This window comes from Argopecten irradians, chromosome 9 (assembly GCF_041381155.1).
Source record: "Argopecten irradians isolate NY chromosome 9, Ai_NY, whole genome shotgun sequence".
Classification (NCBI taxonomy): Eukaryota; Metazoa; Mollusca; class Bivalvia; order Pectinida; family Pectinidae; genus Argopecten; species Argopecten irradians.
Window position 1 is genome coordinate 25,506,146 of NC_091142.1, and position 14,861 is coordinate 25,521,006.

General features: G+C 37.7%; 1 protein-coding gene across 1 annotated transcript; it reads left to right on the plus strand.

The window, feature by feature from the left end:
- Positions 1-1,523: 1,523 nt before the first annotated feature.
- On the plus strand, positions 1,524-14,484 carry LOC138330664 (uncharacterized). Its single transcript, XM_069278213.1, has 4 exons — positions 1,524-1,780; positions 5,080-7,268; positions 8,512-8,599; positions 11,489-14,484. The coding sequence occupies exons 1-4, from the start codon at positions 1,757-1,759 to the stop codon at positions 13,862-13,864; spliced, it is 4,677 nt and encodes a 1,558-aa protein (XP_069134314.1). The 5' UTR covers positions 1,524-1,756; the 3' UTR covers positions 13,865-14,484.
- The last annotated feature ends 377 nt before the right edge of the window (positions 14,485-14,861 follow it).

A 14,861-nucleotide genomic window follows, 5' to 3' on the forward strand; every position in this document is an offset into this window, starting at 1 on the left:
AATAGATGTAGCTCTGGATTATGGAGGATGCCCTATGCTATGTGGTGAGGGATTTGAATTTTAAGTCTGACATTTTACTAAATTAACCAAGTGAGCGATATAGGTCATCTTGGCCTCATGTTATGATTAGAATTATGGAATATAAGTCCACAAACATCTATTTCCCTGTATTGAAGCATGTTTGTAATAAACGTATTTTCTTGGTCAAAAGTAAATTATTTTATTTATCTTACTATATCTATATAGAACTCCAAAAACGTTTGGTATTGCATTAGAGGTCATGCACTGTGTTAATGTTATTAAGGATTTGTTTTTAAATCAAAAGACATAATACCTGCATTATGGAAGACGAAGAAATGTATAATGGACTCAACAAATTTGTCCGTGAATCATATAATAATTTGGTCCGTGAAGCTTATCAGAATCTCATTTATGCATCGTTTACATTTAATTTGCATTGCGATAATGATCATACCTCAGTTACAAAGAGTATTATACACGTTAAATATTGTGAAAAAGTAAAGGAAATGTTGATTTGTAAGTAAATTACCCTCTGTCCGTGAAGTACAGTATACTCGAGCTCAAATTAACGATCACATAATCTTTTTGCAGAATATTATCCAAAATTATTATGAGATCGGACACGAGACTACACAGTCAAACAGATACAAATACTACGAATTACAAGGATTGAATAGTAATATAAGCTGTTCTACCCGGAAAATATGACTGAAGTGTCAGGATTTGTCACTATCTTTCCGTGAAACATGTCATTTTGAGCCACGTGATCCCCTACCCTGAACTTATCATCAAAAATTAGAAGTAAAATTTCAATCGTCTTTTGATGTTATTGAGACTTCTAATGGACAAAGACATTTTTGTTTGTGTTTTTATTTGTTATATTTTCTTCTAAATTAAAAAAATGTAATAGAAACATGACAAATTTATTGCACCTGTATGTTCTACAAATTTTAACATTATGTAATGATATTAGATATAACTTTCACACAACTATGTTACAGCAGAGATTTAGATTTATCTAGGTGCAGTTTGGGTTTATTAAATTCCCTTTGGGGGAGGGATAGTGGAAAAGGATAGAAAATTGAGTTGATATAATTCCCTTTGGAGGACACCCTCGGAAACCCGGCCAGTATCTAAAATCCATTACGCTGCGTTTATATCAGACAGAGTAGGCTGATTACGTGCACGTGGGTAACCGACGATGTTTGGAGAAGGGACAGTGGAACAGGATAGAAGGTTATTTTATCGCCTTTGTCAATGTTTTCTTACTCATTCCTTTTTCTTTTTTGATCCTTTCGTTAAAGCATCTGTGTTCAAGTTTTCTAATTGATTTTAGTTATTACTGAAGATATATTAAATATGATTTAATACGATAAATGATGGACATAGGCTGCAAGCCTCTATGTTCCCGATCCTGTCCGATCATGTCATTCGCGGCCGGTTAGACCACGCCCACATGTACAGAGCCGTTTTTGTTTATACCCGTTCGTGGTTGGAGTGGTTAGACCTATCAATGTATTGCCACAACGACATGTAATTGTTCAATATCGTTTATGAATTAGTGACAGATCAGGTGATTTTATACTATTTTCAGATGAGACTTGAGAATGCCCTCACAGGACTGTATCAAAATATGCCGGTCCGTCAGTATATTTAAAAACATTACCAGTCGAACCGGTTGTTCCGCATAAACGAAAACGCCACGGATCTGGCGTAATATGTCTGTACGGTATATATGTACCTGTGTGAATCAAAACAGGTAAGCATATTTTCTATTAACTTATTTAAAGTCCTTACTTTACACTAATACTTAACTTTATAATTAGCTTCTTGCAAATTATATAGTGATCTTTAAATTTCGGCCCAATATATATATATATGCATCTAGATCTATCTAGGTCATCAAAGGTCAGAACTACTGACATGATCGTGTGGGGACGGACAGGATTACGTAGGGAGAGTTAATTAATATTTGGTCAGATGAGAGGCACCGAATATGGAAAATGTCGTATAACATCTTGATTGTCACTTCGCTAGGTTCACAAAAAAATATAAAAAAGGCTTCAAATGGGGAAAAAACTAAATGCATACATTACTGTACGAATCCTAAAATGTTTTTTTTGGGGGGACTTTGGTATGAAATAAATTATTTTGGGTTACGATAGATGTTTCTTAGGAGTTTGATATTGATAAACAAATATTTTGTTACTCTTATTATTACACACATGTGAACTCCAACAAAAGCAAAAAAGCTTTTATTGCACACTCTTTGATTGTGATGTAATATCCTCAAGTTTTATTGTTGTCATTGACGTATGTGATCTAAGGATGAGATTGGATTAAATTTTATTTCAATTATAACGTTCCCTCGGGTTAAGATTACTATGTTTGATCCTCGAATGGTGGAAGTTTCTGTCTTCTACATGGGTAGGGAAAAGACAACTAAACATAGACAATGTAGTGACACCATCAATAGATTTTGGCGTCGAATTATTAGCTGCTAGAATTAGGTCAAATATCGAAATAAAAGGTATCCAAATTGATAATGTAGATATCTTGAACTTACAATACGCTGATGATACAGGTCTAATACTAGATAGATCAGAGAAATCATTAAGGGAGTCGATAAATGAATTAAACAATTTTGCTAAGATATCGACTAAAGGTCAACACGATCAAACCAAAGGTTGTATGGATAAATAGCAAAAAGTACAAGTAGGAAAAGTTTTTTTTCCGGAATAAATCTTTTATGGGGTAGAAATAAATTCACTTTTTTTGGAAATTGATTTATCGGTCAATTAAAGCGAGATTTCAAAAATGAATTTTTAATTATAATTAAATTGAAAAATTATTTTATCAAAACTGCTACTATGCAGCAGTAGTTACACTCGATGAACTTATCAAGAATCCTGACAGCTTAGCTTTTTCCTCTTTCTACGAGTTTTCAAATATATTTAACATTAATAATACTAATTTTCTCCAGTTTCAATTTTTCTCCAGTTACATATTTTTCCAGTTTCCAAGAATTTCCTGTACAACTGCATGTGGAAATACTTTCTCCACCTGCTATACCACGGGAAAAAATCTATGAACTCCCCTTCACTATATCAAAAAGTTCGAAACTACAGTGGTTGCAAGTGAGAATTATACTTTATATTTAATATTCTAGTGACTTATGATTTTATCTATAGATTAATTTGTACCTTAATCCAATTTGTTCATTATGTAACGACAAAAGAGAATTAAACAATATTACATTGTCTTTGGGAATGTACTGAAGTCCAAACACTTTTTGAGAATCTTGATTATTTACTTGAAATCTGGTTTATCCCCTTTTTAATGAATAAAGACACACTACTCTTTGGAGTAATCTCACTACAGGCTAATGTGGCTGATAATGAAATCTTACTTATTACTAAGCACTAAATTTATAAAAATAAATGTCTTCATAAAATTCTTAAACGAACTTGTAAATGTTAAAAAGGCCACTACAGTATCCAGAAGCATATAGTTTTTAATAAAAGCGATACTCTTCAAAGGAAATTTGAAAATGATTGGAAAAATGGTTGCCGTTGTTAGGAATATGACATTTTAAGTTTTTGTTTTATTTGTTTTTATGCATTTTTAAATGTCCCTCATATCCATATATCATGCAATGTTTTAGATGTCCATACCCTGACAAAGCACCAAATATTTTGGGAGGTCTCTGATCACACCTTTTTTATATATAATTTGTGAGATTTCTCTTTTGTATAGCTTCGCTATGGTTAATCGTTGTGTAATACACGTGTAGTGTATACATGTGCATATCTGTCCCATGTTTTGTCATTATGTCCATCCATGTTATCAGTTGTCATTCTGATACTTTTTTTGTGTAGAGTTATATAACAATGTTACAGATGTTTGTGATATAATTAAGAATAAAAATTACCTGAACTGGCTGTATGTAAAGGCGTGTGAGTATGAGGCTGAGCGTGTGTATATGTGTTTACTTTGTATGTATGTGTATTCTGTATCTGTGCCATCTTAATATATATGTTACTCCAACAATGTTAGAGGTATAGCACGACGAGACACTTATGATCATTACCGTCGTGTCTAACCTCTAACAATCGAGGCAGGATTCACATGGCGCAGAAATGGGCTCGATATAAATTCAAATTTTCAAGATTTTAAGTTACACTAACCTTTCACATCGTGAAAGAATTATCCCAAATCATGTTAAATCCAAAACACAAAACATCACTTTTGCATGTTTATACTGAATGTAGACATTTCCTTACCCCCACCAATATTTGTAAATCTACCTGGTCGCCATTTTTACGCGAAAGTTACAAATAACGGAATGGTGACGTAATGTAAAATTACCATTATCTACAAAAAATCTTGCAGTATTTCGACTAAAATGTATTATTGTATTAAAATATATCCAAAAATTCATCAGAACTGATAAAAAATACTTGTTTCCATGCATATAAACAACCTTGGTTACCATTGTTAATATTATCTTTCCACTTCATAAACCGTGCTATATTTTGATAAACCGGAAGTGACGGATATGGAATAGGATATAACCTAGATTGTACAGCGCTGGACATGATTGCTATGGGTCACCTAAAAATGTGTGATTATTCCGTAAATTTTTATTTTGTCATGTCACTTATTATAGCTTGACGTGTTCATGGATAACTACTGATTCACGCCATGGTTGTTTTATGACATTCTGGTAATTTATATTCCGTAATTAACAGTCAAACTTCCGCTCAATTTCAACAGCAGAACTTATGAAGACTCCTATAGCATTGCCCGATTAGATGCCGATATTGCCCATCAGAAGTTTCTCAATATCGACGTCTAATATTATTGAATTAAATACATAAATGTATATGTAAACAAAAAGGGAAAAATAAAAAAGATTTTGGCTGTCATCCCCCGACACGCCTCGTGATTACTAGCTTATGTGCTATACTATTGATCCCAATTTTGCAATCAGTGTTAAATTAAAATAAATCACGCGAACACCCAATTAAACCTACAATGTACATTTCTCTGTTACAGAGTGAATTCATAATTTGTTTCCCAAAAATGGCTTTAGACAACGATAGAGAGATGATGGATTCACGGAAGATGTCCAGATTTTTGTCGCAACATCTTGATCATATGGATGGCATTGGATCTGACAATGCTGTTAAATTTAGGCGTTTGATGGCGTATCTTCACACTAAAACGCTGGAAAGGACCAAAGTGACCAAGTGTATTGCTTCAGGCTCCAATTCAGAAGGATTACAATTAGCTGGTTCAGATTTCGATACAATGGTGGTATTGGACGAAGTGATTGTTGTACAGCCAAACGACGAGTTATCAGCGATAAATGTCAGTAAAACCATTCTGGTCATGGACAAAACGAACTGCAGGCCTGGATTTACAATGCTAAGACTTTACCAGCTAGGGGTGGTTGATACCTTCTCCGTCCTGAACGCCATAACATATTTTAATGGATCCCGCTATTTGTCGAGTGTTGCTCATTGCAGAAATATGCAATTGCCAGATAGCTATCTTCATGGACCATGTTCATCCTTTGATCTTGGGAATATAGAGGCTGATTATGCGATTTGTTTTCGCTGCCGGTCATGGCCATATGACCTAAGTGATTTCAGTAAGCGTACGAAGTATAGTGTTTGGCCGCCCAGTCATATTGTTGACGATATCGTTAAACATGGCTGCCACGTTGTTGCAATCGGTGACAAGCAATCTGATCTTTTTGCAATGCAATGGCGAATTTCGTTTTCACGTGGTGAAAAAATTCTTGTATGGTCGTTTAATCATGTGCAATTGAAAACGTATGCTTTATTGAAATTGTTCCTGAAAGAGTGTATTGAATGTGACCAGTCTATTAAAGGATTGCTCTGTTCCTACTTCATGAAGACAATAGTGTTTCTTGCAATAGAGCATTCGACTCCATCTTTATGGACAGACGAGAATTTTATTCAGTGTTTTTGGTATTGTTTCACCATACTATTGGAATGTGTTCAGACCGGATATCTGCCGAATTACTTCGTGCCTGCCCACAATATGTTCCTGTCTAACGTGACAGGTGACAACAGGATACGACTACTCCGTGTGCTGAGTAGATATCAGAGTATAGGGTACACCTGTGTGTTTGAGTGTCCCAGTCTGCAGTCTGTACACAGAACGATAAAGGAAAGTCGTTCGTCGTATCCAATCCCGCGTGATCCAAGGTTGCTCGAATATGATGAGGATGCAGACATTTGGATTAACCTTCAAGTAAATGTACATTACTGTCTAGATAGTGTACAGTCCTTAAACTTAACAAACAAAATGTTCCTCAATTGTGCAAACGAAAACTTGCTTGATATTTTGGTACTGTACTTTTTTCAGTCGATCACTTTTGTCTCGATTAAGAGTTTGTCAGACCAGACTCGGACAAAATGTACCAGCAACAAGGCTGCCTATAGACAAATCCGACGACACAAACGATTACTTCACTTGTCGTCTGCCACTGATGTCTGCTTTGGGTTATTATCTCTAGCAACGTTCTATTACAACGCGGGATCTTACCACAAAGCCTCTGACGTAGCGATTCACGTGGTGCTCGCGTGTCAACAAACGGCTTTATTGCATAACAAAGATCCTAACGAAGATTATAGAGAAGAAATATGTGGTAAAGGATATACTCTACTACAGAAAGCGAAGCGTTCCTTTGTGTTTTGTTATGCGGCGAATGCGGAAAAATATAGCCTGTATCCTCCGGAATTAGAAGTCGAGGTTCAATTGAGCGAGAAAACGATCGATCTACCACCGCTACCGTATGCCCTGTTTCTTATCACATTGTCCAACTTTAGACTCGGTAACATTGACCAATCCCAGACAATCCTCGACGATCTCATGACTGTCCGAACTAACCGTATCTACGGTGTGTGTTACTATCCCATCATACACCATCTGGTCGGCATATGTCACCAACTGTTGGGGAACACAAGACAGGCCATCAAAGCGTTTGAGGAGGCGAGCAGACAACTTCCTGACGACCCAGCGGCTACTATAAGGCTCCATGATCTTTGCATGACTTTGAAACTACAAAGCGGCAGCACAGACGACGAACGATTAGACTACTGCAATGTCCCTCATCAGAACCAGATTGGTGATAATATTGACGAAGACATGTTAAATGACTATCATAAAACAATGTACAACAATGACCCAAGCAAGTTGATTGGAAAGACTTGGTGCTGAGATGTGGCAATCAAGCTTGAGAACATCTAGCATAAGCATAAGTATGTTCTTGTATATGTTCTTGTATTTTGAACGATGCTTAAAGAGTTTTATACACTTGTACCAATCAACTATGGACTAAAATCAATGGTTTTAAAAACTACCTAGACATAGGACTTGTGTAGGATTTTTAAGTGCGTCAGCTGTTCTTTGATGGATGAATTGAATGTCAATTGATCATGATCCGTTCTTTATACAATTCATTTGAAGTTTAATCCAAGGATGATCACGTAGGATTATTTATGTACAAAGGACAATTAATTCTCTTATACTTGACAGGGTTATATCGCGGTTGCTAGGGAAAAGATTAATAAAATCGTATACCTGTAAGTGATCGAGATCGGGTTATCTCAGTCGAGGGCTGACATTTTGTAACATAATCCCAACCGAAAAACGTTAATCAATCGGTAAATACTGTTTTCATAATTAAAAACAACAACCAAACAATGCATGGTAAATGACTGAATGCACATATTTCTAATATTTACATTCCAATGTCACTTCTACTATTTAAACTAACCAATGCAAAGTGAAGTATATGACGGTTTAACTGACACCCAAAACGTGACCATTATGACGTCACGAATGTTGACGTGGTGACGTCAACTGATCACCGTCGAAATGGCTGTTCCTTCTTGTGGATTTAAATCGTCGTTGATAAACGGTTTTCCTGGTCTAGCTTTAACAATGTAAATGCAGAGACACTAAAATGAGTTGATAATGTAAATATAAGTATTAAACTAGCTTCCTATGACATCTATGGTCTATAGAGATGCCAAGGCTTTGCAGACAATGGGCATAATTCGCGATAGCTCATAATGCTTACATAATATTGATTATCTGACGCGTTGGACGTCATCGATTCAAGAGTATGACGTCACATGCGCGGACTGTTGCATCAATGGCGTAAAATTCCGCCAGAAATCACGTAAAGGTACCAGATAGATCGAACGAGGTAGACGAATCTAGCACCGGGTATCATGTGAGATTTTACTGTCCGAGATGCGAGAAAACTGTCTTTTACCGGGTAGGGAAAAGACAGCTTTCACGCGCTGGACAATGAGGTGACGTCATTAATACATGCGATGACCATTGTCAACGACGTCATTAATTTTGATGCATCGCAACGTCGCTTTGATGACGGTGCTTTGAAAACGGCTATAAACAACTAAATTTATTGAGTAATTTGTGGTTTAGGTATTGGAGAAACATATATATATGTTATGTGGACAAGGATATAACGACCCTCGTGAAAGATGTTGGCCGTCAACTCTCGGCTAGCCTCGTATTGACCAGACAATATATTTCACTCGGATTGAGATATCCCTTCCTATATTTCAGACCCATGTGATCATGAGATTCTATTAATCTTATAATGTCTGTCTACTAAATATGAATTTCAACACGTGTATAACGTACATAACCGATTTCTCCCAGGTTCTCTGCATCCCTCTTTCCGGAAAGTTGAGAAGCCTGCAATGAACTCTGGAATCTAGATTGATGTGTATACAATATAGATCTTTCGAAATCTAGTCATTAAAGTATTGGATATTTGATATATAAAACTTTTATTCTTACCGTGACGATTTTTTTTGTGAAGTGAAACGACGTTACCAAATAATTTGTCCTTCTCCCACAATATTGTAACGTGCCCAGGCCGGGATCCAAACTGGGAAATGTTGCAGCATATGGGCCTGTCATCCTGTAGAAAAGGTTGTGTTTGATAGCATAGAATTGCATTTAATGTTCCTGGTATTGGGTGTTGACTAGCTATAGAGAGATTCAAGTCACGAGGTGGCAGTTGTGTGTGTTTAGGATGTTAGACCCATGGGAGAGTAAGGACGGAGAATGTTGGCGAGCAATCTAATCAAAAATATTCGCACTCAGTTTCATAAAGGATATGAAGACGTCCCAATAGGGTCGCGTTCTGGTGACATTTCGAGTTCTCCAATCAAATTAACTGCTTTCCGGATTAGGCAGTAAATTCTTGGGGATGAAATAGCTTGTAAGAGCTGTCAGAATCATTTTTTTATGTAGTGGCCTGGTTCAAAGAGCACAAAATCGCTAAATGCATGTACATGATGTCGTTTTCAGTTTATGTAGGTACATGTAGGGGTAAAAAATGCAATGATCATCAGAACATGCGCGCTGATGGGATGTCGATCACGAATCCGAACTCTTGATACGTATGGAGAACATGTTGCAAAATGATTATGCAATCGGTGATTTGAGCTCGAGTATACTACACGGACAGTTGGTAATTTACTCACAAATCAACATTTCCTTTACTTTTTCACAATATTTATTTTCTGGAGGAGGAACGGTGGAAGGGAAGAGGATAGAGAAATGTGAGTACATATAATTCCCTTTAGAGGAGGGACAGTGAAATTCCCTGGAGGAGGAACGGTGGAAGGGAAGAGGATAGAGAAATGTGAGTACATATAATTCCCTTTAGAGGAGGGACAGTGAAAGAACCTAGAGAAATGTGAGTATATATAATTCCCTTAAGAGGAGGGACAGTGGAATAGGATAGAGAAATGTGAGTATATATAATTCCCTTTAGAGGAGGGACATGTGTGTATATATTAGTACATATATTTGAGGACACCCTCAAAGACCCAGTATCTGAACTCCACTACGCTCCACTGAAGACTAATAGACTGTAGACTGGAACATTATTTTATCGCTTTTGTCTATGTTTTCGTTTCCGTTTTCTTTTCCTTTTTTCAAACTTTTCATTTCAGTATCGGTTTCAAGCTTTCCAAATTGATTTTAATCCTTACTGAATATATATTCAATACGAAAAATGATGGACGTAGGTTGCATATCATATATAAAAATATAGAGAAATTGCAATCCTGTCCGATCATGTCATTAACGAATGAATACCACGTCCACATGTATAGATCTGTTTTCGTTTATACGGTTTGAGTGGTTCGACCTTATACATGCACAGGTGTATGTATAATAATTACAATGCACATGCAGTTGCTCAAAATCGTTTATGAATTAGTGACATACCAGAAAAATTGTACAATGTTTTCAGATGAGACTTAACAAAGCACTGTGTCAATATAAGCCAGTCCGTCAGTATTTATACTTGGAACAATAACTTTCACTAACAATAGGCCTGTTACCGGTCTAACAGGTTGTTCCGCATAAACGGAAGCACCCTGGATCGGGTATAATAGGTCTGTAAGGTACATATGTACGTGTGTGCTTCAAATTGATGAATCAAAACAGGTAAGCACATTTTATGTAAACGTATTTTAAGTCGTTACATTACACTACTACTTAACTTAATAATTAGCCGCTAGTATATAATATAACGATGTTTAAATCTCGGTCAACCATCTAGATCTGCCTTGGACATTAAAGATCGGGACTACTGACATGATCGTGTAGGAACGGACAGGATTTCGTAGAGGGAGTCAATATTTGGTCAGATGAGTAGCACAGAATAACGGAAATATCGTATAACATCTTGATTGTCACTTCACTAGGATCACAAAAATAAAAAGGCTTCAAGTGGGGTTAACTCTAAATGTATAATTATTGTGCCAATCCTAAAATGTTTCTAGGAGTTTGGTATAATAGCGAATGTTTTGGGTGCACGATAGATGTTTCTTAGAGCTTAACTTTTATAAACAAACATTTTGTTACTCTATCATTACACACCTGATTTCAACTTAAAGCCATAATAATTAACTTGATACTATTAGCTTGTCGTCGTCGTCGTTGTGACAGCATCAACTTGCACTTGCATTGTTATGTTGCCATTGACGTCTTGTTGTTGTTGTTTATGCTCTAGGATGAGATTGAAATAGAATCCTTCACCTCCTTCGGAGTGGAATCTCAAGCCTGAGATAACTAATCGCTACATTGAGATTAATAGTCTCATATGGTGACGCCAAGGGGAGTCCGGACAGGGGTGTCTCAACCCTAGCTGGCAATCCTCGTGTTTGACCAAAAGAATCTAACCCCTCATAGTTACTAGTAGTCTTATACATGAGTAGGTAAAAGACAACTCAACTAGACAATGCCGCGACGCCACCAATACATTTGGCTCCCACTGTTGACGAATTCGTTTTATAAGATTTTAGCTGTCACCACTCGACACGCCTCGTAATTACAAGCCCATGTGATGCCCACAATCTCTCCCAGGGTTCATTAGGTCCCCACATCCCAGAAAAATGAGAAATGTTGGGACATCGATGCAATATGGAAGAGATTGTTATCCCCAATTTATTTTGAGATCAGTAAAAATTCAAACAAACCAAGCAAATGCCTATGTGAATCTACAATGTACATTTCTCTGTTTCAGAGTGAAGGACTAATTTATTTCCCAAAGATGGCTTTAGACAGCGATAGGGAGACGATGGATTCGCGGAAGATGTCCAGATTTTTGTCGCTACATCTTGATCATATGGATGGGATTGGATCTGACAATGCTATTAAAATTAGGCGTTTGATGAGACATCTTCACACTAAAACGATGGAATGGCCCGAGGTGATCACGTGCATCGGTTCAGGTTCCAATTCAGAAGGATTACATTTAGCTGGATCCGATCTCGATACAATGGTGGTACTAAACGAGGTGATTGTTGTACAGCCAAACGACGAGATTTCAGAAAAATATGACAGTAAAACCATTCTAGTCATGGATAAAACGAACTGCATGCCTGGGTTTACATTGCTCAGACTTTACCAGCGTGGCGTAGTTGATAGCCTATTCGTCCAGAATGCCATAACAGATTTTAATGGATCACGGTATTTGTCGAGTGTTGTCCACGGTAGTAACATGCAATTTCGAGGTAGCTATCCTCATGGACCATGTGCATCCTTTGATCTAAGGAATATAGAGACTGATTATGCGATGTGTTTCCGCTGCCGGTCATGGCCTTATGACCTCAGTGATTTCAGTAAGCGTACGAAGTATAGTGTTTGGCCACCCAGGTATCTTGTTGACGATATCGTTAAATATGGCTGCCACGTTGTTGCAATTGGTGACAAGCATTCTGATCTGTTTGCAATGCAATGGCGAATTTCGTTTTCACGTGGTGAAAAAGTTCTCGTATGGTCGTTCAATCATGTACAACTAAAAGTTTATGCTTTATTGAAAATATTCCTGAAAGAGTGTATTGAATGTGACCAGTCTATTAAAGGATTGCTTTGTTCCTACTTCATGAAGACAATAGTATTTTATGCAATAGAACATTCGACTTCATCATTATGGACAGACGAGAATTTTGTTCGGTGTTTTTGGTATTGTTTCACCATACTATTGGAATGTGTTCAGACCGGATATCTGCCGAATTACTTCGTGCCTGCCCACAATATGTTACTTTCTAACGTGACAGGTGACAACAGGATACGACTACTCCGTGTGCTGAATAGATATCATAGTTTAGGGTACACCTGTGTGTTTGAGTGTCCCAGTCTGCAGTCTGTACTCAGAACGATAAAGGAAAGTCGTTCGTCGTATCCAATACCACGTGATCCAAGGTTGCTTGAATATGATGAGGATTCAGACGTTTGGATTAACCTTCAGGTGAACATACATCACTGTCTAGATACTGTACAGTCCTTAAACTTAACAAACAAAATGTTCCTGAATTGTGCTAACGAAAACTTGCTTGATATTTTGGTACTGTACTTTTTCCAGTCGATCACTCTCGTCTCCAGTAAGAGCTTGGCAGACCAGACACGGACAAAATGTAACAATAACAAGGCTGCCTATAGACAAATCCGACGACACAAACGATTACTTCACTTGTCGTCTGCCACTGATGTCTGCTTTGGGTTATTATCTCTAGCAACGTTCTATTACAACGCGGGATCTTACCACAAAGCCTCTGACGTAGCGATTCACGTGGTGCTCGCGTGTCAACAAACGGCTTTATTGCATAACAAGGATCCTAACGAGGAGTATAGAGAAGAAATATGTGGTAAAGGATACACTCTGCTGCAGAAAGCGAAGCGCTCCTTTGTGATTTTTTATGCGGTGAATGCAGAAAGATACAATCTGTATCCTCCGGAATTAGAAGTCGAGGTTCAAATGAGTGAGAAAACGATCGATCTACCACCGCTACCGTATGCCCTGTTTCTTCTCACTTTGTCCAACTTCAGACTCGGTAACATTGACCAATCCCAGACAATCCTCGACGATCTCATGACTGTCCGGACTAACCGTATCTACGGTGAGTGTTACTATCCCATCATACACCATCTGGTCGGCATATGTCACCAACTGTTGGGGAACACAGGACAGGCCATCAAAGCGTTTGAGGAGGCGAGCAGACAACTTCCTGACGACCCAGCGGCTACTATAAGGCTCCATGATCTTTGCATGACTTTGAAACAACAGAGCGGCACCACAGACGTTGAACGATTAGACTACTGCAATGTCCCTCATCTGAACCAGATTGGTGATAATATTGACGAAGACATGTTAAATGACTATCATAAAACAATGTACAACAATGACCCAAGCAAGTTGATTGAAAAGACGTGGTGTTGTGATGTGGCAATCAAGTTTGAGAACATCTAGCATAAGCTATGTTCTTTTATTATGAACGATGCTTAAATAGTTTTCGAGGGTTGATAACTCACCGTATCCACCTGAAAATAGGTCGATAACTGTTTTATTATATGACACTTACATGATATTAACCCGGCTCTTCAAAACGACTTTTACAACTACAAAAAACAGGATGATATTTGCAAACTTTCTGTTTACAAAAGCAATTACATGTAGTATATGGTAATATCCAAATGCTTCTTGCTAACGGTTTAGACTGGTAGAACTGGAATATTGTATCAACTGCAGCCCGTCTGGCATTCTTGAACGTTTTCCATATATTGAAGTTTGCATTGTCACCGTTGATCGCAGTGAACTTGCTGCCTTCCACCATATATGTTGCTGACTATAATAATGGCATCACAATAGATTATCCCGACGTCATTGAATGAGGGAAACTCCCGTTACGCTATATTTGGGTACGAATCGACGTCAAAAGTGATTATGACGTCACATTTTACTGGACTCGCGAGAGGTATCTGGACTGAGTCCAGTAACCTCGCGTGCTTTTTGACGCCGATTTCGGGGTTGATATCGCAGTTGATGAATACTTCTGAGAAACGTATTGGCCAATCAAAATACAGCAAAAGCACCAGTCATATAATAAATAGTTTTAATATATGACTGCTGCTTTTGCTGTCTTTTGATTGGCCGATACGCTTCTCAGAAGTATTCATCAACTGCGATATCAACCCCGAAGTCAGCGGCGAAAAGCACGCGAGGTTACTGGACTCTGTCCAGATACCTCTCGCGAGTCCAGTAACCTTTGTCAAAAATAGATCGAGGAAAACTCCCTTGAGATGTGACGTCATAATCACTTTTGACGTCGAGTCGTACCCAAATATAGCGTAACGGGAATTTCCGTCATTCAATGACGTCGGGATAGTCTATTGTGACGTCATTATTATGGCGGAAGGCAGCAAGTTTACTGCGATCAACGGTTATCAACAGAAATGAACTGCAAACT

Excerpts from the sequence above, each read along its gene's own strand:
- LOC138330664 (XM_069278213.1), top strand. The coding sequence starts at position 1,757 with ATGTACCTGTGTGAATCAAAACAG. Across the intron at positions 7,269-8,511 it reads AAGTTGATTGGAAAGACTTG|GTATTGGAGAAACATATATA; the intron begins GTGCTGAGATGT and ends TTTGTGGTTTAG. Across the intron at positions 8,600-11,488 it reads GTCAACTCTCGGCTAGCCTC|GTCCCCACATCCCAGAAAAA; the intron begins GTATTGACCAGA and ends AGGGTTCATTAG.